The sequence below is a fragment of the Chelonoidis abingdonii genome, chromosome 3 (assembly GCF_003597395.2).
Source record: "Chelonoidis abingdonii isolate Lonesome George chromosome 3, CheloAbing_2.0, whole genome shotgun sequence".
NCBI classification, from domain to species: Eukaryota; Metazoa; Chordata; order Testudines; family Testudinidae; genus Chelonoidis; species Chelonoidis abingdonii.
The window spans coordinates 88,416,855-88,441,095 of record NC_133771.1 but is presented as its reverse complement, the minus strand read 5'-3'; the positions used below and the strand labels follow the sequence as shown (position 1 = coordinate 88,441,095).

Genomic DNA, 24,241 nt, shown 5'->3' with positions numbered 1-24,241 from the left:
TGGAGAACAGATCCATCAATGGCTATTAGCCAAGATGGCCAGGGACAACCCCATGCTCTGGGTGTCCCTAAACCTCTGCCAGAAAATGGACTAGACATCAGGCAATAACACTGGATAAATTGCCCCATTCTGTTCATTCCCTCTGAAGCATCTGGCAATGGCCACTGTTGGAAGACATTATATGGGGCAAGACAGACCACTGTTCTGACTCAGTATAGCCATTCTTATGTTATGCTCTTAAAACACTCTTAACTGTAAACTTGTCAAATAAAATGGGTACATTTAATCTCAGATTGTAGTAAACTACAGAAGTGCCAAAGAACAGAACATATTGCTTAGACAAGGTTACCCCAAGAATTCAGCTATCTTCAATATTTCTGAAGTTTTCAACAGTGGAAAACATAGCTCAAAATGCTCACTGATAATTTAGAGAGATATTCAGACCTCAATAGTTCAGGAGTCAAATTAGTTGTCAACATTACCCAAAAGAGCCACAGTGTGAATGACAGGGAAATATTTAGTTTTTCTATATATTATTCTCGCAGCAAAGTAGTTAATAACCAAGTTATCAACTGCCACTAAGTTAACAGCATAGTTAAAGCATCCTGATTGGGTTAATTAAATCGGAGTTTTATTATGTGCTGCCAGGAGCCACAGAAGATACATTAAAGAGCCACAGTCTGAGTATCACTCATCTAGACTAGCACATGATTAATGATTAGTTTTGTTTTACTCACACAGTATAAACTCTCAACAAGTATTTAAAATGTTCTTTGTACAAAGAACATTTTAAAGATGGTTTAAAGATCCCAACCATTTCTATATGAAACATGATTAGCAAAGACTTCATGACAGTCAAAATTTCATAGATACTCCTATTTAATCTTTGTAAGATGATGCTTTCGGGATTCAGATTCCCTAGAGAGCTCTCCAATGGAGATTAATTGGAAGTTCAAACAAATTGCTTCAGGACTGTTCATAAGACAAGGTTAGACAATTTTGTGTTTAAGTGTAGCAATAAGAGCAGCTGAAAACATGCTGAACACTACCCACTAATTTCTGCTCCTTAGGATTGTCCTGAAGGTGAGACTTGTCTGCATTACCTCAAGAGATAGTACACTAGATTTAAACTTTAGCCAGTAGTCTGCAAAGGCAGTCTGATGAGCATACTATTGAAACTATCATGAATGCTGAGGGGTTAACAGAAAACCTGCAAAATTAAGGGGCTTGAATTCCAAATTTTATTTCATGGCATGAACTTCCCAATGCTATCAAGCATACACGGATTGGATAATAGGATAGACAGCAGAAGAGAAACTGATATTTGGTTAATGTGGTAAGTATTTATTTGGAAAGAATAGGTTAAACCTTTGTAACAGCAGCTTAACATCTCATTTGACTTGGTTTTGGTGTACTGTCCCTTTAGGCTATAAGTATATATTCTGTTCAATGTATACAGTGCATATCCCCAAGTAAATTCAAGCTAATAAATACAATCATCTGATTCATATTTCAGCTAAGCTCTAAAAAAAGCATAAAAAGTGTGATTTGTAACATACTGGATCACTACAGACATTTTATTAAGCAAACTTTTATTGAAGCATTAAGTTTTGTAGTACAGATATATTTAAATTATCAAAGTCTAACACCATAGAGAAATTATAAAACCATACTTCCCCCTCTCCTGATCACCAAAGAGAGTTCATTAATAATCCATTCAACAGCTTTTATTTTCTATCTAAGGCGTGTTTATATAAATTTGCATTTTTTTTCAACTTTACTCAAAGATCTTAGGTCTGTTTGTATTATAGGACCTCAAGCCAACAATGTCAAATCAGTTGGGACAATGTTCAAGAACAAAAACCACTTAAAATATTGGTCCTCAAAATATAAAGCACCTAAAAAACACTGGGTGCCATCTACAGAAGAAAATTGTTAACATTGGTAGATAACTTCTTCAATGAAGTCTTCAATCAACAATATGGTTAAAATAAGTCAAAATAATGTTCCAACCACTTGATTTCCAACCAAGCAGATTTCTCTTAGTTTAGAAACACTAAAAAGGTGCTTCATTTATAAATACGGAAGGAACAAAAAACACCACTGCGTCAATCCAAAAAGTCAAAACAATGTTGTGAGGACAAGAGGGAAGTCTCAAATTTGTAGTTATTAACTTGGTCTCATCTGCTAAAATCCCACAGTATTTGCAAACATCTGAAAATATGCCAACTCTTGAAAGCCTGCATCTATTAGTCAATACATTAAGTGACTGAATTACATACTTTTACTCATGTTCTATAAATAGCATTTTAATTTCACTGTGTCCAGGTGTCCTAGACAGTTCTTATTCTATGCATTCACTTAATGCCATCAAGTCATGGCCAAAGGAACCACCACATTAGTTAGGAGGAAAACAGGTGAAGTCACAACACTGTCGAATACAGCATTAGTCACATGCACAACGCCACAGGACTTTCAGTCACAAGATAAAGGCATTGATTTTGTTTGGAATGACAAAACAGACATTTAGACCAGTTTATAGCATATTTTCTCAAAACTGGAAATGAAAAAATTAGTGTAACAGTTTATTGAGAATGACCCAAGCTCATTAGCATTGCTAGTTTGATAAATTCCACCATCTTTTTTGCTCGGTCCATCTGCCAACAAATTTGAGTGCACCAGCTTTAGTAAGTTAGTCTTAAAAACATGTAGCTTGAGTAGATTACAAAAAGGTGAAAAATAAGCAACAGTAACAGCCTTGCAAAGCACCAGTTCAACTATGCCAAAGCATCTGTATCCTAACAAATTATTTCCTGGGCCTCCTCTGAATGTACACTACCCTACAAGCCAATATCAACTTGGGCAGTAAATGGGATGAGACCAAACTTGACCTAAGCTAATATTTGAACCCAAGTCTCTAGAAGTGAAAGGCTAGTGCATTATCCCACAGTGCTATAGCATATTGCCCTTTAGTCTTTCTTGAACAAAATCCTATGAGTTTAAAGGACTAAAGCTATGAGTAATTTTTATTGTATCTCAAATAAGAAAACCACATCCCTATCTGTAGTAGTCTTTACTTGTTCTCAATCTTGCCAAATTTCCATCAAGCGCAAGAACTTTGATTCAACCATTGAAATGAGACTTAGAAATCAATTTCATTAGAGAACACACAAATTTGTCAAGAAATGGTCTAAAGATTGAAATTACAGCATAGATGAAAAAATCTGGCAGCAATTTAACAAAAACCTGTCCAAGATGAGAAGAAGGCTGAAGCCAATGTCTAATGAGGACGAAAGCCTTGTCTGTGGGGAATTTTTGGTGATACCTGGAGAAAAGCTATACTGTGTGAAATCCTAATTGAGTTGTTTTTACAAGTTTTGTAAAGGCTCATACAGTAACATTTCTCTACATGCACTTCAATTTCACAGCAAGAGTGGCATAGAATATCTAAACACAGAAGAGAGCATTCATGCAAGATATCTAACTCCTTGATATAATAATGCATACAATTCAAAATGATTATACTATGATTACATCTAGGGCTTTCTGCAACTACAAGGTGGTAGTGGAAAGCACGGCCCCCTGAATCATTAACTAGAAAGCAGCCACCACCTTCTATAAGGGATCTCTTTTTGCGTTTTTTCTTCATTTTTCTTAATCAGCTATGTTGCTGCTGCTGCTTCTTGGCAAAACTGGTAAAAACAAAATTGTAATCATTAAACTGAGCAATCTGGCGATCAACACGTTTAAACCCTTCAATCTTCTGGGCAGAAGAAAACACTGTGCGACATTTAGAACTCTAGAAAGAAAAAAAAAAGTTACGTTCTTACATTTTCTGAACTTTTTCTTACTTAAATTAACATTCAGCAGATACAAACTTCTAAACTACTTTGCATCATGTTCTTGGGATGCAATTATCAATCTGGTTCTTTGAATGAGAGTGCTGTAGGAAGCCACTGCAGTCTCTTAACATAATTCTGTTTCCTACCCGGCTCCCTAGGTCTTTCATATTGCCTCTGTAGCAGATATGCAGGTTAGATGACCTGATCAGCACTCAAAAGTAGTGCTTCTAGAACTACCAGTTGTGACCAAGAATCAAGCTCTTATTTACCATATATACTTGTTCATAAGCCAAATTTTTTTTAGTAAAGGGAAGCACTAGAGAAGGGGGTCAGCTTATGAACAGGTATAGAGAGGGAGAGGTGGGACACAGCCCCTCCCCCCCAACAGAGGGAGCAAGGAGAGGCAGCAGAACCGAGTCTCTCCACTTCCACTGCTCTGCCCCCAGCCTCTGAAGCAGCTGCAGCTCTGGGCCACTAGAGCAGGCTGCAGCCCTCCCCAGCTAAGGTGGGAAGGGATTTGATGGGGACAGTGTGAGGGTCCTAGGTTAGGGGTGGGGTCATGTGGGGGGTGGTCATAGGGGTTACTCCCCTGACTCCCAATTTCTCCCTCCCAAAAATTTCCCCACCAGCTGCTGTCCCAGCCCCTCAGGGTAAGCAGCTGGTGCACTGGGACACTGTTTACTTAGGTTTACCTCTGTGCCTGCAGATGCTCAAGGTAAACAAATCATCTCAGCCAACCAGCGGCTTATCCTGATGGCCTGGAAACCAAAGTTTACCGACCCCTGAATTACAGGGCCGGCTTATGAACGAGTTATAAAAAAATTTCCATTTTTACTTATCCATCTTGGGGGTAGGGGGGTTGGCTTATAAACAAACTGGCTTATGATCGAGTATATATGGTAGGTACACCTCTACCCCGATATAACGCGACCCGATATAACACGAATTCGGATATAACACAGTAAAGCAGCACTCAGGGGGACGGGCTGCGCACTCTGGTAGATCAAAGCAAGATCAATATAACATGGTTTCACCTATAATGCAGTAAAATTTTGTGTCTCCTGAAGACAGCATTGTATAGGGGCAGCGGTCTATATCCACAATGTCTATTCAAAAGTGACCAGAGAAAATTCTAAAGCTTGATTATTCCTGTATTTTAGCAATTTCTTAATGAAGATATTTTGAGCGCGCTGGCTTGAAGTCCAGATTAACTGACTTCTAAGTTTTGTGTTTGATATACAGTAACTCCTCACTTAAAGTCATCCCGATTACTGTTGTTCATTGCTGATCAATTAGAGAACATACTAATTTAAAGTTGTGCAATGATCTACTCTTACATTGTTTGGCTGTCTGCTTTCTCCACAGCTGGCAGCCTCCCTATAACCCGCTCCCTGCAGCAGACCCCACAGATCAGTGGTTTCCTTTACAGCATTTTGGAGGAAGGGGGAAGACTCAGCATGCAGGTACCCCCTCCCTCCCTTGCCTCCCAAACACAGCAAGCCAGCTGATTGCCCCAGGCAGGAGGGAGGGGCAAGGACTCTGCACACCTCCCCTCTCCCTTTCCTATATGGCAATCAGCTGTCTTGCATTGTTTAGAGGGGAGGGGAGGGAGGAGCCAGGATGCAGCATGCAAAGTAAAGTGGGAGGTGGTGGGGGGTAGAAGAGGCAGGTCAAGGGTGGGAGTTTGGGGGAAGGGGTGAAGTGGGAGGCTGAGGGTTGAGCCCCCCACCCCTGGTGCTTGCACAGTAGTGGAAGCTGCCCTCGAACCTAAATCCTCCCCGCCCACATTTACATTAATTCTTATGGGGCAAGTGGATTCGCTTAACATCATTTCACTTAAAGTCTCATTTTTCAGGAACATAACGTTAAGTGAGGAGTTACTGTATGCCAAAATTATGATTATGAAGACTGTTTGGACCCCAACGATTGCTTCTTCTCTTTAGCCCAAAGCAGCTACTGTTCAATTAATGTAAATGGAAATTATAGGAAATGGAGAAGGGAAATAAATGATTTTAAAGCAAGGAGATTTTATTTAGTTGGCATCTATGTCTAAAATTACCTTATTTAGTTGCCAGTTAACGAAAGGAGACTTACCTGATTAACAAAAAGGGTGGTAACAAATTTTCCTGGCTTGAAAACATCTACAACCTTTCTAATCAGCTCATCATAGGATGTCTGACCAACATTTGTTTCAAAACTAACGTAAGAAAACTCTGGTTCTGGAGTGATGTGAATAGTCCAATAAGTTCCCTGAGGAAGACAGAAAAGATTAATTAGGATCATTCATAGAAACCTAACAATGCTTTAGGTGTCAATATTCGATGATAGCAGAAAAAGTATGAAACTTACATCCGATTTCATCCCATTCATTGAATACCCACAAGGATTGAACATTGTAGCATCAATGACAGAACCTGGTATCAGGTCACGAATTCCACTCACCTGAAACGCAGAAGTAAAGTTACATACTTTGCACTTTATACAAATGAACTTCCTTACTTTGGTAACCAGATTTGAATAATACAAAGTCAGTGAAGTCCAATTTAAGAGACCAGACTCAGAAGGGATGTCAGAATTCTTGCTCAGACAGGGAAAGAAGAAATTTATCATCAACTAGAGGCCCATTATACAAAGACTTGCTTTGTATCTAGCCCTAGTCCTGTAGAAACACTTGCCCCAGAAATCAAGGTGGCCTGGCCCCTTTCCCTCAAATCTTTAATGTATTTTCATACTAATTCTTAGTACCAGTTGCATGTTTCACTGAAAAGCAATTTAAGGATGAGGGTGTAATTGACAATTACAGCTATGATTGCAACAGATAAAAATGGAGTTTAATAGTCCCAGCAGTCCCAAAGTGAGTAATGAGGACTGTTTGGATTTGCTTTGAAGTCTGAACAACATTCTCCCCTATTCATGTTCTAAGGGAAGGGTTCTATTTCACTGAAAGTACAGGTCTCCCAGACAGTACTTGCACTATACAGTCATTCACTTAAAAGCCATCTGTTTGAAGTCCTATGCATATTTCAGTGAGAAGCAGTGACTGTCTTTTTACCCGAGTTAAAATTTTTGGGAGGGAGGTAATGGTCACAAAAGATGGAATTCATACCTAAATTTTGTTATCAGAAGGGGGAACTTCATCAACTTGCACCTTAAGAGGTTTGGTGGTTTTTTTTTTTTTTCCCCCTCTTTTTTTTTTAAACTTTCACAGTTCTAGGGAAGAAGTTTTGTTTGAGTTTTAGACTGACAGCCATATGGTTCAACTAAAATTAAACTACTGACTTGTCCATTCTTTTTATTTTTGCCAGTCTCCATCTCTTCAGTTTTACGTCTGTCTATTTCAGTCTCACTCAGTGGGTTTGTGTCCTTTCTCCTAAGGAACTCTTTCACCTCTTTTCCAGACCACCAGTAAGAGCTTGCCATCAGCAATTTCCAACAGATGGTACAATGGTCTTTCAGTGACCTGAAATAGCGACACTAGAGGGGAAAGGTGCTCTTCTGCTAAAATTAGTTGTCTCCAGAATTCCCAACTTGTTTTGGCTCTGGGAGAGTCTGAGCTGTGTGTCTGCCATGGCATTTTCCCTATTAATCTTTCCCTACCACATGGAGCAGATTATGAATCAGCAAGTGCTAGGTGAAGCTACAGTTGCTCAATTCTGACCATCCTGTATAAAATTTAAACTCCAGACTTACACGAGTGACATCATTTGCAGTAACACCGTCTTTCATGTAGAACTGGTCCATAACTACTGGATCGAGCTCGCTCATTAGAATTTCCAGTGTCTGATCTGGCTGATTGGTTACCCGACTTTCTGGGAAATCCAGAGTGTACAAATACCTGTTTAATATACAATCACTTCTGTATTATACTAGCAGCACTTCATACTGACCTGTACTTTAGAAAACAGATTTCAAAATCTTAAAAATATACCTACCAGCAATCAGAATTCATACGCCCCATGCAATAAGCTGCTCCATCTATTTGGGACAGAAGGAAAGTCTATTTATAATACACCACAGCTGATTCCCTTCTCAGTGAAGGATTAACCTAATTTCTATTCTTAACAAGGACAATGCAATAATCATTTATGGGACATTTAAAATTGTCTATTACCCATCTATTTGGCACACTACACCTGTTCTTGTAATCCTATAGATAAGGCCACTAAATATAGTATCAGAGGCAGTTGTGATACTGTTCATTTTTCTCTTTTCTAACAGACTGTCACATAAACCCATCATTTCTCTTTTAAGTCTAACCTTTATGGAACATCTTTAGTATGTTTTATTTATAAGGGCAATGGGAATTAAAAACAGACCTGTGACCCATTAGGATACACAGTTACAGGCTAGGTCTTTAAACAGCAGGCTCACAAGCTAGCTGTTCACTATAACAAAACATACCTGAAGTACACTAGCTCAGCAACTGAATACATTAATATAAGGGTGTATAGTCTATCATTCAGGATCAATAGATTAAAAAGTAAAAGGAGACTACAAGTTAACAGAGAATATTTAAAGTACTTTCAAAGCATTTTGAATTTTGTAAGCTACCTAGCTTAGTACATCTGTGGTTCTGCTTTGAACAGTGCAAAACTGACGCCTTTTACTCCAATTTGCTCCCTGGGTGCATTCAGAATCTCATCTAACATTAATAAGATTACACTGCTTTCTGTTTCTGAAACCTACAGAGCCACCACCACTAAATATCAGCTCGATTCTAGTCTCTCTTTTAGGTCAAAAGCATTGTTTACTACTTCCCACTCAATTATCATTCTGCATATCTCACCTCACTCACAACAGTGGGGTGTTACAAGTTCCCACCTGGACATAACGTGGGCTATAGAAGCTTGCCAGTGGTGACAAAAAAAGAACCTAGCTCAATTATCAGATCCCAGGCTGAGTTTATGATGCTAGAATGTTCCACATCAGACATGTCATTAACAGACAGCATGGAACCTCACAGTGAAAGATTTAGAGCCCCTTCAGTGTAAGACTAAACCTGAATGCTTTTTAAAAAAGTTATTAGGATCTTAGAAGAATACAGTAGTAGCCACCTTGCTGTAGTTATTAGGCCGGGTACCCTCAGTGGCCACTTGTTTGAGGAGCTCTAAGATTTTAACACTGATGGCTTAAGCATATCAAAACCCTACAAATCACAAACATAGGACTGGAAGGGACCTCAAAGGTCATCTAGTCCAGTCCCCAGCCCTGAAGCAGAACTATGCATTATCTAGACCACTAATGACAGGTGACTGTCTAACCTGTTCTTAAAAACCTCTGACAGATTCCACCACCTCTTAGTTACCTTGTTCCAGTTAGGAAGTTTTCCCAATGTCTAGCCTAAATCTACCTTTTGCAATTTAAGTCCCTTACTACTTATCCTGTCCACAGTGAAGCAGCTATATTCCTGGCCAGTAGAGCAGCACTGTGCGTAGGCATGCCAAGGTCTTTAATCCTGAGGTACTACCAGTTCAAAGCCTATCAGGCTCTTTTTAAAAATTTATTTTTTCTATGTTATGCAATCCCTAATGTACCCTAGGCAGGAAATTAGCAGGTACAGTCTTTGGTTCAGAGGTGGAGCAGTCTGAGATAGCCTGTACTGACTGAAAAGCTACAACGGGGTAGGCAAACTACGGCCTGCCAGCCGTTTTAATCTGGCCCTTGAGTTTTCTGCTGGGGAGCAGGGTTGGGGGCTTGTCCTGGTCTGGTGCTCCAGCTGGGGAGTAGGGTTGGGGGCCACTCCATGCAGCTCCCGGAAGCAGTGGTATGTCCCCCCTGCAGCTCCTCATATAGAGACAGCCAAGGGGCTCTGGTTTGCACACTGCCTGCACCTTGCGCCACTCCCGCAGCTCCCATTGGCCAGGAACCACAACCAATGGGAGCTGAAAGGGTGGTGCCTGCAGATGGGCCAGTGTGCAGATCCACCTGGCCCTGCCTCTGCATAGGAGCGGGGGGAGGGGACGGGGTACGGGACGGACACACACCAACATATCTCTGCTTCCAGGAGTCACTTGAGGTAAGCACCACCTGGATCCTGCATCCCAAGCCTCCTCACATGGCTGAACCCCAGCCCTGATCCCCCTCTGAACACCTCAATCCCAGCTCGGAGCACCCTCCTGCATCCCAAACCCCTCATCCCCAGTTGCACCCCAGAGCCCACATCCCCTTCCGCCCCCAGATCCCAACCCCTATTTTGTAAGCATTCATGGCCCGCCATACAATTCCTATTCCCAGATGATGCCCTCGGGCCAAAAAGTTTGCCTACCCGAGCTACAATAATGTTTTCACAACTTAGAGCCACTTAGCATGTGCAGGATGTCATGACTGCAACAGGAAGAATCGGTAATTTATTTGTCAGACTTAAATGAATACATAACATATGCTCTTAATACATAAATAGACAATGACAATTCCATTAACTCACTTGGGAAAATTTCATTAAGGAACTCTACTTCTTCCTGGAAATTCCTATGTGGGTACTCCTGGTGGGAAGGCTTCATGAAATTCTTACGTGAGTAAAAGAAGCTCTGAAAAATAAAGTCAACTTGGATATTTAGTATGCCTGGGTATTATTCTAGATATTTTTACATTCTAGCTGGACAGCAACTAAGAGGGTAATTAGATTCAAAATGCTCACCATTACTAAACAAATCAGTAAAGAAGAGGTTATTCATCTTGTAGAGTAACTGCAGTCCCTTGAGATGTCCCCCCCCCTCCCCACTTCCCATGGGTGATCCACTTTAGGGTGTGCCTATGCCTCTCAAGCCCTTGAGCAGAGATTTTTCTGCTTGCAGTGCCCATCTGGCCTCTGCACATGCCCTACGCCTTCTCATGTCAGAAGCTATACAGAGATGTGCAGGCAAACTTCCCTCAGTTCCTTCTCCATCTGAAGGTCTCCACAGAGAACAAGCAAAGGGGAAAGAAGGGCAGGTAGTGGAGCATCCATAGATGCACACATCTTGAAGAACTGCAGTTACTGCACAAGATGAGTGACTACTACTTTTGAGTACTGCTCCACTTCAGGTGACTTCTGAGCAGTTTCCCCCAAAGGGAGGGAGCGAGCTTTGGAACTAGATCCACAACTAAAGATAGTACTGCAATACCAAGAGCCACATCGCATCTGACAGTATGGACTAAACTGAAGCACACTACTTCAAAAATGTATGTACTGAAGCCCATGTAACAGCCCTACCTATCTCAGACACTTGGTACATTCTTAAGCAATGCTGTGGATGTTACTTGTGACCTGGCAGAATGTGCTATCACCCCTTCAGAAGGATGAATGTCTGCAGTTTAACAACAAGTGACAATACATCTAGATATCCATCCTGATAGTCTGAGCAGAAATCCTGGATACCTTGGATCTATCTGCAAAAGACATGAACAGCCTGAGTGACCTTCAAAATTGCTTGGTCCTATCTAAGTGAAAGGACCGAGGGAGCCCTTCAACATCCAGGGTATGGAAACAGGACTCCTGAAGAGAGTTATGTGGCTTGAGGAAAAACACTTGTACATGAATAAATTGGTTATTAAATAAGGTAGAACTCAGAAATTTAGGTAAGAACTTAGGATGTGGGCATAAAGAAACTGTATCCTTTAAGAATATTGTAAAGGGGGAAATCTCCCCAACTCTACAGGCTGACAAGATGGCTACTAAAGAGTCTTCACACAAACGCAAGAGATCAGGTTGCCACAGGTTTGAACGGATGTTGCATAAGGCAATTCACTACCAGGCTGAGGTCTCAGGTCAAAGTGGGGTCTCCACTCTGGGGGTAGAGATTTGCCAAACCCTTATTAAACTTAAGAGACATAATGAGAAAATATAGAAAGCCCTTCAGCCAGATGAAAAGCTGATATTGTAGCCAAATGGACCTTAGTTGAGTTGAGCTAAAATGTGGTGAGTCCTGCAGTACAGGGGACAGTAGCAGTCTGGAGACTGAGGTTTCAGTATCAGACTCAGTACTGACAAGGACCAGGGATTCCTGCTCATCTGTTATGGACAATTCCCTCGCATATCTGAACTCCTGCAGGTCTGAGTAAGGAAAGGAGTACTGACACATTAGTGGAGGACATGGTAGCCAAAGCTGATGGTACTGCCAATGGTGGGCATACTGATGTAGGTGCTGATGGAGTCTGGTTCCACTGCTTGCTTGGTACCAAGGGTGCAGAATGGGTAGATACCAATTGAAGGATGAGTTTGATGGTACTGGACCAGGATATTTATGCTTGCCATCCTTGTCCCCAGAACAGAATACTGAAGCCCTGTAAGAGCCATGTCTCCCACTAGAACTCCAGGGCTTTCAAGCTCCTCCAGTACTGGAGGAGTTGTCCTTCAATGGTACCAAATTGAGAGCTCAAGGATCTGGAGACCACAGATCTCACAGGGGACCTGAGCCTTTTGGAACAGGGTCCTTCAGATAAGAGTTTGTACTCCTCTCCTCTTTGGAAGCCATCTCAGAATCATCCAATGACTCACTTCTTAGGGGAAGCCTGCTTCGGATCTGTCTAGAGACAGATGCATGGAGGGGAGGGATCTCCTGACTTGACTCAAGACAATGGTCAAAGTAACTGGCCTATCATTAACAGTCTGAGCTTAATCTCCCTGTTCTTTATCCTCAACTTGAGGGCTAGTGAGACATTGCAGTTCCAGGACATGTGGGATTCCCTCAAGCAAGACACTTGGAGTGGCTGTCACTCAAAGGTATGGCCTCTCAGCAAGAGAGGCAGCACTTATATCTGGGAGCCAGGCATGCCTTGCTAGGAAGACACGCCTCCCCAAGAGAATAGAGGACTTTTTCTTCTAACACTTATTAACTAACTATAACGGCTAACAACTAACTCATCTTAACAAAACTATAAGAATACAAAATTGCTGAGGCACACTAGAGCTCCATTTCAGGCCAAGGTGGTAAAAGAACCGAGGGCAGTTTGCCTGTGCATTCCTATGCAGCCTGATTGTCCAGCATAAGGCACACATACAGGTGAAACAGACACTGCTAACAGAAAAACCTTCAATGAAGACCTCAAGAGGCATGTGCACTTGAAGTGGAGCACCCACTTGGAGTTAGTTTATCAGGTTTCCTATACCAAATGAGGCAAAAAAGAGCATTCATTCAATAGATACAGATCTTTGAATAGCTACTTTATCTCTGGTAATTTTTTTAAAATGTAAAAGGTTAAAGATTAGACTGATGGGCCTCAAGTTTTCACTTCTGCTTTCTTTTGTTTGCAAATTCCATGTGATTCCTCTACACACCCCCACTCTTAAAAGGGGAGACAATCATGTAGAATCTGGAGTTTTCCTCAGAGCTAAATCCACATAAGCAACATTTTAGCTCTCACTAACAACTTTACAATAAAATCCAGTGAATATATAAGGGAAAATGTTTCTTAAAGACTAAAGCAGCAATCTTATTTCAAATTCTGAGTTACATTTGAGAAGTATTAAGATAATTTGACCCTGTCCTTTTTAAAAAAGGAACAAAGTTAAAAAGTACATACAGGATTTATGAATGCCATCTTGGTACAGAAAGGTATGAAAGTTATAGGAGAGGAGATTACATCATTAAAGGAAGCAGAGTTCATGGAAGTTGTGAAAGACTACATGTGAAAAATGAATTCAAAGGTCTTTAGTACTACATTGCACCAAATCTGTTAGTTGTATTTCTGGCAACTTACCTGAATTGAGTCAAACCCACTGTACTCCCTAGCAAGCTCCAACAGGGGAACCAGTGCTTGCAGTAAGAGGGTGGTACCACATGTCTTCAAAATGAAACGTCTCTTGGAGACAAACATGCTACTCTCACTGAAAAAAAGAAAATGTCATATTAAAAATGGATTGGTGGTTTAGATCTTTGTGCAGCACCATCAACAAGGGTTACAGTATATGCACATTAAACTTATGTACAAAATAAACCTGAGGCAGGATTTGGAGATCAATGATTAGACCAAGGGTGGGCAATAATTTTCGCAAGGGGCCACTCCATGAATTTTGGTAAGTTGTCACAGGCTGTACATTTCTACTATATTAACTGAGGGAGTACGGAGTCTGGAAGAGAGTTTGGTGTAGGAGGGGACTCCAGGCTGGGGCAGCAAATTGGGGTGCAGGAGGAGGTGCAGGGTCTAAGAGGGAGTTTGGATGCAAGAGGGGGTTCTGACCTGGGGAAGGGGTATGGGCATGAAGTGCAGGCTCTGGCCACAAGGTGCTTACCACAGGCAGTTCCCAGCCAGTGGCGCAGCAGGTCTCAGGCAGGCTACCTGCCCTGCTGTGGCCCCACGCCACTCCTGGAAGTGGCTGCGGCCGGCTACTGCTGGCACACATCTGCACACCCCTTGGAGGGGAGGGGGCCAGTGGGGAACTGTGAGGACAGTGCTGGGGGCCGAAGCAGTGTGTGGAGCTGCCTCCCTCCCCAGGGGCATGCAGAGATGTGCCAGCAGCAGCCGACCGCTTCTGGGAGCCGTGGGGGGCCACAGCAGGCAGGCAGCCTTCCGCAGCACCCCTCTGTGCTGTGGGACTTTTAGCAGCCTGGACTCATATCACAAAGGGGCAGAGGAGGCTGGACATAAATGTTAGATGACCTGGATCCAGCCCATGGGCTGTATTTTGCCCACTCCTGGATTATACTAATTCCATCACACTAGAGCCAAGCTTATCAATGCTAAGGTAGGTAACTACAGTGTACAAAGCCAGCTGCTGCAATAGGCCTTTGCACCCACATCTGACAAATCAGCAAGATTTCAGCCAAGATTTCCAGATGTGGCTAGTTATTTTTGAGTGCTCAGAATTTCTAGAAAGGGCCTGATTTATCAGAAAAATCAGGAACACAATCTGAAAATCAGATTTATTCAAGATATCAACTTGAACATCCAGAAGTCAGTCACTTTTTGAAGTCTTGGCCTGAGATGTCAACAATAAGAAATCAAGATTCTTTAGTACAAGTGTGTGGAATTAGCCTCCACAACTGTGAATAGTTATGCCTTTTCTGGATAAGCACGTATCAGATACAAGCAGCAGCTGGATAATTTACTGTTTACTTGCTGCAACTGCATATGAAAAAGCATTAACAAAAATAGGCAAGCATTCATGTACAATTCAGTATTTGAGCATTCCAAGATGCATAATATATACACAAATCTTGATTAGTAAATACAGCTATCAGAAAACAATGTCAGCATTCATGTAAGAAGGTACCAGTAAATCTCAGAAAGACTGTTTAATTTGAATCATCAGATGCATAATGCCCACGTTCTCAGTATTTGTTTCAGATTATATTTGTTTGACCACTGTATCTAATACATCAAATTAATTCATCTTTGGCTAAAAGAAAGTAACTTTCCTTGCCTGAAAATGCTTTGTTTCTTTAGGAAAGATTTTTGGTTGGTTTCATTACTATTCACTATAACAGTGGGTGAAATGTCTTGCTACCCTAGAAGCTAAGACTACAGTACAAGCAGTATATACATTTTCCCAGAAATTCCAAGTACAGAATTTGGACTACAGCTTTAATTAGTTACTGAAATGCTTTCCTGAAACAAGAGCAATTCCATTTTAAGACTAATTAGCTTTATATACAGGCACTGAAAAAATGAAGTGGACCAGAACAAAATCTCACTGCTTTTTATAAAGTCTTAGATTCCAAAGCCAGAGGGATCATTGTGATTCATCTAATCTGCACAGGCCATAGAACTTGCCCAAAATTATTCCTGTTTGAACTGGAGCATGTATCTATCAAAAAACATCCAATTTCAAAATTGCGATTGGTGGTAAATCCACTACAGCCCTCGATAAGTTGTTGCAACTGTTAACTACCCTGTTAAAAATTTACACCTTGTTTCCAGTCTGAATTTTGTCCAACTACTGGATTTTCTTATACCTCTCTCTCCTACACTCAAGATACCATCATCAAATATTTGTTTCCTTCTCTAAGGCATCTGGCATTTGCCACTGTTGGAAGACAGAATACTGGACTAGACAGACCATTGGTCTGACCCAGTATGGCCATTCTTATGTTTATGTTCCTATATATGACTGCCTTATCCTCATTATTTACCACTTATAGGCTTATACAATTGGTAGGATTTCTTGTTTCCAATATACTTTAGAAACTCCTCACTGTCCCTAGCCCTGCCAACCATGGATTTTTCCCTGAAGACTAGCTTCTTTTATCAATATTATACACTTGTATCAATTGCTTTTTATTTCCCAAGCTAGACAGGAGGAAGTTTGTATCTAAAACAGTGCAGATATTTCTGTGAAGAATGCAGAGACTGCACAGCCACCAAGGAGAACAGACTGTATACTGTTTTCAAGGTATGGTTTGAGCAAACCTTGTGTTTTCATTTACAGTACGGTCTCCTTTAAACTGCTCTAGAAGTTTAAATCATGCCCCTTTAAGCAGCCACTTATACGCCTCTGGCACTCATATACATGACAATTTGGGCCCCATACATTTCAGCTGAAAAAGCAAATTAGTGAAAAGTTAGATCAAGAAAGGCAGAGCAGCCTGGACAGAACTGTATTTTACTCTATCTGCCAGTGAATATATAGTAGCCAAAAGGCTATAGATTAGTGTCTGTCCATAGTGGCATTCCAGAATTAGGAATACATACCAAAATATCATCAATATACCTTTAAACCGAACCATGGATTAAAGAAGCTGAATATGAAAACTAAATTGAGAACAGGACATTTGTCAGACACAATGAAAGTTAGTTCAAATGGCATATACTAATGAGATGCTGCAGCGTTTAATCATGGATACATTTACGGACGTTTCAGTTACTAACCTGGTCTGATCCTTTGGATTTAAGATCACACTATCTGACAAATTAACCTTAGTAAGAAACTTGCAGAATCTGTTAGCCATGCTGAACAAGTAAGTTGCCAGTTCCAGAATTTGTTCTTGAGTTAAATACTATTTGGAGGCAGTCTTCTCCATTTCATAATCAATTAGTAAGAATTCAGATTGCCTCTTAACTTATGGCATGAGATACATGTGTTATGTAAGAAAGCCCCCACAGTCAACATCTGTGTTTAAAGCCACACGTTCATTACAAATCAGTGACTACTGACAGACTAACTTCAGTGAGTCAGATACTCAAGTACACTATTAGCTGAACCGGGAGATAGAGTGTTTAATACACAGTGGCTATATGTTTATTATTCCCTTCTGCTGGTGCCATGTCAGACCTCTTCAAATATTTGTTCCCTGTGGATGGCTCGCTTATGGAGAGTACTATTACTGTAGATTCATTTTTCCTTTAAGAGACAAAAGTAGGGGTTATGCTGTGTGCACAGTTTATCTAGTTGTGTATTTTCTGCAGCCATGGATTTGTAGCAGATTAAACAGCAATGAAGTACAAGACTGCAGATGATGAAGGTTTTCTAATACAATTTCTTCAGGAGTTTTTCACAAGCTTTGTATTTTTTGATTAATATATTTATGAAAACAGACTTCTGTATTGTGAAGGACTGCCTCCAAGGTGCAGTTTGTGGTCCTTGTAGTGAAAATGAAAGAGTGAAATCAACCTTTATTTCCACACCTTTCTTTTGACTAAAAAACTTAAAAGTTAAAATCTAGAGTCATACACAAAACAGGCAGGCAAGTGTTTTTGCCTCTCACTTTTTGGAATGTGGGGAAGCAACTGAAAGAAGAGAAAGTTCAGAAGATTCTTTTCTGTAGTATAAGTCATTCAAGATTCATGCAGCACAGCTGCAGAAACCAGGGAGGAGAAATTCCAGAGATTTCAGGGAATCTGAAGATTTGTTTATGGACGTCCTTAGTTCTGCAGCTATACTTGCTTTCCAGAGCAATTAGTCTGATTTCTATATTTCATGTAGATATAATAAAGCTAGCTTTGAAATTAAGTTTTCAGTTAGTCTTCTCACACACTGCTGAACTTAATCCTTGTACATGTTTCATGAACCCTTAATGTGGGAGATTCCTATTGATCCCAAGTCAATGTCTACTGATCAAGTAAATTCATCATAGAACTAGACAGATGTAAAGCTAGTTCCTTAATCCTTCGAGATGCAGAACAAGACAAGCAGTAGTGCAAAACCTTTATAAAATGATTCATGATAATTAAGCACAAATGTGAAACGTTTACAGTTGAGACACCGCAAGATGTAGACATCAGATAAAAATCTAGAGAGACTACAACTAGGAATGACTGCTACTTAGAAGAATATAATTATGTGTATGCTCGTGTAAAACAAACTAGTTTGTTGGAATATTGGCTTACCTGAGTACATAAGCTTCCTGCTTGTCAGTTTTTGTCACACTTATGATCAAACAATGCACATTCTCCAAAAGTTTGTCCCACTCAAACCTATAAAAGAAATCAGTAAGTCAAAGCTAATTTAAACACCAAGCGATTTTTGCCAAAGAATTCCATTTAATTCTATAGTTAAGATATGGTATCATTTTTATGATGAAGACTTTATATTAAAAGTGGTAAACCACAAGAAATATCACATCCAATACCTTCACATTTAGTTTTGGTAAATGGTAGTTTACTGCCCCAGTTTAAGTTTACACATCAGCCAGCTGGTTTCCACCAGTTTTGTTTTTAAGTCTCCATGGCTTAACTGACACTGCATATGGATTTAAAGCAATCACAACCGCTCCTTCCTCTGGACCAAGTATACAGCCACACTCGGTTAATTAGTTGCTTCCATACTTTGCTAGAGAAGATTCATAAACCAATTCCCTTACATTTTTGCAACGGGTACTCTTCAGCTCAGCTAACCACTCATTCCTCCACCATCCAATGGCACTAGTTCCTTGTAATTTGTAGACAACATCCTCTGGCATTAACTGGTAGTCAGGAATCTTTTTCCCACCTGCTAATTGACCATGGCATGTCACAAACTGACCGCTTACACATCTGTTCAACAAGACAGTTTAGCTACCCAATTGTGGTTTCAAATATTAACACTTTAAACATTCTTGGAGATGAAAGATGAGTATTAATTTGCTTGTGCAATGTAAATATTGACATAATCCTTCCATTCCCATTTTACCAGGAAAGACAATAAGTAGCAACATCGAAAACGAACCTGTAAAAATACCCGCAATGTTTTTATGTTATAATTATTATAGAAACTGCGATCTATAGTCACAGCAACTACTTAGCAAACTTGACTAGTTTGATTAGAAATGGACAACCTGCATTTGAGCTACAGAAGTTTCAGTTAGAGTGTATTTCAACCAATATTCTTCATACAAAGTTCCAGCTTCCTTGAGTGTGAACAAGTGCTATAAAATTCTGAAGAACCATGGTCTAGACTAGAGATCAAAAACCACTAGGTGGCTACTAAGAAAAACCAGCCATGTAACCTTGGGCAAGTCATTTAGTCTGTGCCTCAGTTCCCCATTTTACAGAAGGGGTATATTTCCTTTGTCTCAACTGTATGGTCTTTGGGGAAAGGACTATATATCTGGACAGAGCCTAGAACAGAACTCTGATCATCATTTCAAATGAGATTAACATCTAGTTTTAGTGACATGATCCGTGATAACTGGCATACAGCAGTAATATAGGATGTTGTCTAAATCTGTATGAACAAGCCATATGCTTTTATTTTATTTTTTTTAAAATAAAAACCAATTCTCCCCCCCACCTTAACACTACAAATCAAGTTTTTTAGTGCCACTTTAAGCAGCTTCATGACATGAACATTAAGTTTTATTTAGGTTAACCTTCTATGGGACAGGATTAAAAAAAGAAGTGTAGTCCACACAGGATAAACCACCGGATTATAATGCCCTGGTAATCACAGAATGATGCACTAGGACAGGTTGTCTCTCCACCCCAACACACAAACAAGTTTCAATGAATAAAGTGAAATCTGGTCAGTTAAGACCGAAACTTAACTTATTCACCATATTGTAGAGAATATTTACTATTAGAACACTATTTTTAAGCTTCCGCACAAAAAATATACTGACCACTGGTATACATTGCTGATCTCTAAACAAAACATCATACTGAAACTTCAGACTCCCAGAACTTCTCCTACATTTATCTAATGTGTAACTTCCATGGAAGTTAAGATTTCAAATAATGCAAACCACAAAAAAAAGTGTTAAGATCCATAGCTACTGAAACTTGGTAAAGCTAAACATTTGATAGCTTCATCATGAAAAAGTTATGCATCCATATATACATATAAATCTCTTCTATAAGTGATCAGTGTTAACTACAGCCACCACTAAACACCAACTAATTTCTTAATGAATGACAACATATAAAAATGTAACAGGCAAGCCTCCACACACCAATTACTTCACCTGACTGTTTAACATTTAAAACTTGCATTTAATGGCAATAAATTGAGTAATCAGAAGATGGTGCACACTGAAATCAAGTGTTTCACAACTACGAAATTAATGCCAAATTCCAGTTTAGCAGTAAAAACCCATTCGTCTATGTATAATGCCAGGACAAAGTTGAACTCAAATGAGAAAGAAGCAGAAAGTGTGCAACTGAAGAAAAATTCATTTGAGAATTAAACCCTTAGAGATTAAAGCAGTAACTTTCAGTTGAACTCTGAACTCAGCACTAAACACTTCCAGCAACCCATTTTATATAGTCTACCATCTGTAGTACTTCAGTCTTCTATAATCAATTATCTGAAATGAAGGAATCTAAAATGCACAGCAGGCGTTTGTGTTTTTTTGTTGTTTTTTTTAAAAGTCTAAGGGGATGAAGTATCTATAAAAAAACTAGAAGACAGACTTAATTTAGTTCTTCAACTGAATATATTAATCTGCATCTCCTGTCAGTTACTTATCTAACTGCCACTCTGTTCATTTTCTGGTCTAGGTGCCCCTTATTACCACTCAAGGGATCAGGCCTTGTGCCTTTACCTCTCTTGGGTGGATTTCTGCTGTTCTCTCACTCTTAGATCTGGTTGCAGTACCCTGTGTAACAGCGCTTACCCAGGTTCTGGCACCTGTAGTTCTTCCCTTAGGGAGTCTCACCAGTTGTGTAGAGTGACAAAACAGCCTTCTTGAAGAGAGTTATTCTGCAATAACACTTAAGGGATGAGGAAAGGGTTTTAAAACAAATGTTCTTCATGCATGTCCATTTTACACTAAAGGCTAATCACCACCTGATGGTACCTTAACTTCTGACACCAGTAGGCGCTTGCCTCTTAGGCTAACAGCACTACAGCAGCACCACTGTGAACTCTGTCATGTAACCATTGCCTAAGTCTGCTTGCTCCATTCGCTCCCCACTACCCAATACCAACAGTCTTACTCTGAAAGAACTCTAGCAGATTTAAAAATTCCTATGTGCAGAGGACATTTTCTGTCTTGGCACTGCCTCAATCTCCCTCAAATGTTTGTAGAGAAGGGGATTATCTAGGGTCATTCTTCCCTTCCTGCTTATTTTTTCTTACAGACTTCCTATTACACTTAACCAATTTATTTATGCAGTAAACATCCCAATCACCAGATCATTCAGTATTCGTAAGTTTAAAAAAGCAGCTTCAATTCCATCAGTACTGCTTTAGGGCACATTTAAATTAAACAATTTATTAAGAAAATGCTACCCAATCTATAAAATTATGCTGGGCTTCTTGGTTAAACTACATCAAATTAAAATGCACATTTCTAAATATCCTTGTAGCTGCCAAGCACAAATTCTAGGAAGTCCATTACTGTCTGACAGGTAGTTTAGCTGACCATCTTCTCTCCCACCTCCCACTTTGCTCTAGACTGCTAAATCTTCACAGTTTAAGTTAACAAGCTTTTACAATCCATAAAATTTTGTTATGAACTTTTAAAACAATTATTTCTTGGTTAACCAATCTAAAGATACTCCTAAATCTCAGTGCATCTCATAGCAAGTTTTGAGTAGTGTATGCAGGGTGGATTTGGTTTAAATCAAACCAATTTACATCACTAGTCAGGAAGACTCAATTTAATCACTGATTTCTACATAAGAATGCATTCTTGTTTATTATTAACCTTAATACATTTCTTCACAACTCAGAGATAGATGTAGGTTTCATTTTTAGAAGGTACACACTATACATTTTTAAAGTGATTTTGAAAACTTTTCAGATTAGTTTTACAGCTGTATCAGAAAATGAATGATTGTTATTTCATTTACCAAAGGTAACTGAAGCAGATATTTATGAAGTTACTGGGAGGTGAACTTCTCCAATTCAATGGGTTAATCATTAATATTTGCAGGATTGTCTTGCCATGCTGTATTAGGAGAACATCAGACATTTTAAATGTTTTATTTAACTAAAATGTTATGTATTTTACATTTTTCTCTTCAACAGCAAACATTTTAACGAAACAAGAATGAATTTTTGAATTTAGTTAAATATTCAAGTTTTTAAAATCAGGTTAGTTTTAACAAACATAGTTAAACTAAATATTTAAAAAAATTAAATCAACTGTCAGCCAGGTCAACATGAGAAACTTCAAATATTGGCTTCTGCAGCTAACTCAGTAATCTTCACCTTCATTTTCCTGTTTGTTTATGATCTGGAAAAAAAAACAAGCTTTCCTGCTTTTTTGGGTCCAAAATGATTTCTCAATTTGGAATAAATTAGTCCAAAGGAAGAAAATATTTCTACACCAGTAGAAGCAGCTACTGCTGTTAAAAGTGAGAGTATCACTTCAACAGTCTCTGAATTCAAGTGCTTAAATGACTTCCACCAGTTCACTGGTGTGACTCTTTAAAATATCAGCAGCAAACATATTTCTTGAATGGTTCTTATTCCCAAACTAGGTCTCTTTACAGCCTGCTGCCATTATAGGTTTTCCCTTCTGAGAATCATATGGTAGATCTCAAAACAATGAAGGTTACACTCAGAAAGACCAAGATTTCTGAAACATGCTGCTCAAACAGTTTCACTTTTGTTTCTACTGCCAGTACCCCCTTCACATTTATCTCCAGACTACACCTCTACCCTGTTATAACACTACCCGATATAACACGAAAATGGATGTAACGGGGTAAAGCAGGGGGGGGCAGGGCTGCACACTCTAGTGAATCAAATCAAGTTCAATATAACATGATTTCACCTATAACACAGTAAGATTTTTTTGGCTCCCGAGGACAGCGCTATACTGAGGTAGAGGTTCTTTTTGTCCAGATCTATTCTGCCCCCAATGATCTTCTATTCATTGAACTTTCTGAAACTTTGCACTTTTAGAGAGGTAAGGGATTGATTCTGTGTACACAAATATGCAGAGGGACAATAGGGTTGAGGTCTTTATTTAAAAACATTTTTGCTGTTAACAAGCATGCTATCTCTGGAGAAAAATCCACAGTTTGACAACTGCAAAACTAAGCATCTCTGACGGTATCTTCTAGACTAAGCACTGAGTCCCATTGGGTGAATAGAAAGATTAACCTAAATCTATACACAAGCCCCTGGGGCCTCAGAAAATTGGTCCCTAATCCATGAACTATTGGAACTCATTTACAAAACGTTTCTTAAACATTACATGAACATATTGTCTCATTCTATAGAATTAGACTTTATAATCCCTATTCCATTATATGAATTTGAGATTTGAGCTACAATGCATCTTAATTAAAGCTATCTTTAAGATGGATTTTTTCCTCAAAAAGCACTTTACCAAAAAAACAGATTTAAATAAAATCTATTGTTTTTAAAAAAAATATACCCTGTATAGTAGTTGCTTGAATAAGACATCCTGTACTATTAAGTCAGCTGTATGCCTACAGTATCATCTGTGCTTACCTTTATGCTGTGTTCTTATACACTCAAAAGACAGCACAATCTCCTTCCACCTCTTAAGTTTAACAGGTTTTTCAGATTTAAAAAAGTATTGTTCCAACATGCTGCATTTGATCACAGTATAATCTATATAAACAAACTGGCATTGAGAAGACTTGATAAAATGAAATTTTAAGAGGAACAAAAAGATACCTGGGTATTTCATAAAATTAGATTCAGGAGTACACTGAAGACAGACTGCATCTTCCCCCTTTTGTGCAGTTCAAGTGACAAATGAGATTGGCTTTTGTATTCATCTATTTTACCCAAGTGAAGGATTTTTCCCTTGACTCCTGAAGTGGGATATTTAAAGACTTTTTAAAAAAAAATCTAGGCAATCTATTCATTGCTGATCAGTTCCTACATTCTGATACTAACAGTGTTAAGTGTTAAAATCGTACATATATTTTCTGTTGGCTAAGGCCTGGTCTACACTACGCGTTTAAATCGATTTAAACAGCATTAAATCGATTTAACGCTGTACCCATCCACACTACAACGCTCTCTATATATCGATATAAAGAGCACTTTATATCAATTTCTGTACTCCTCCCAGACGAGAGGAGTAGCGCTAAAATCGATATAAACATATCGGATTAGGGTTAGTGTGGACGGAAATCGA

The 24,241-nt window shown here is 39.4% G+C and overlaps 1 protein-coding gene across 1 annotated transcript in view; it reads right to left on the bottom strand.

Annotated features, from left to right (window-relative positions):
- Positions 1-1,575: 1,575 nt before the first annotated feature.
- The window catches only part of AMD1 (adenosylmethionine decarboxylase 1), a 46,649-nt gene continuing 23,983 nt past the window's right edge, over positions 1,576-24,241 (bottom strand). Inside the window, exons 2-9 of the mRNA XM_032762540.2 lie at positions 18,087-18,173; positions 13,521-13,647; positions 10,267-10,369; positions 7,775-7,817; positions 7,533-7,677; positions 6,192-6,284; positions 5,937-6,092; positions 1,576-3,799 (exon numbers count right to left, since the gene is read on the bottom strand). Coding sequence (XP_032618431.1) covers positions 3,659-3,799; positions 5,937-6,092; positions 6,192-6,284; positions 7,533-7,677; positions 7,775-7,817; positions 10,267-10,369; positions 13,521-13,647; positions 18,087-18,173 — 895 coding nt within the window. The 3' untranslated portion in view covers positions 1,576-3,658. The remainder of the gene's footprint in view (positions 3,800-5,936; positions 6,093-6,191; positions 6,285-7,532; positions 7,678-7,774; positions 7,818-10,266; positions 10,370-13,520; positions 13,648-18,086; positions 18,174-24,241) is intronic.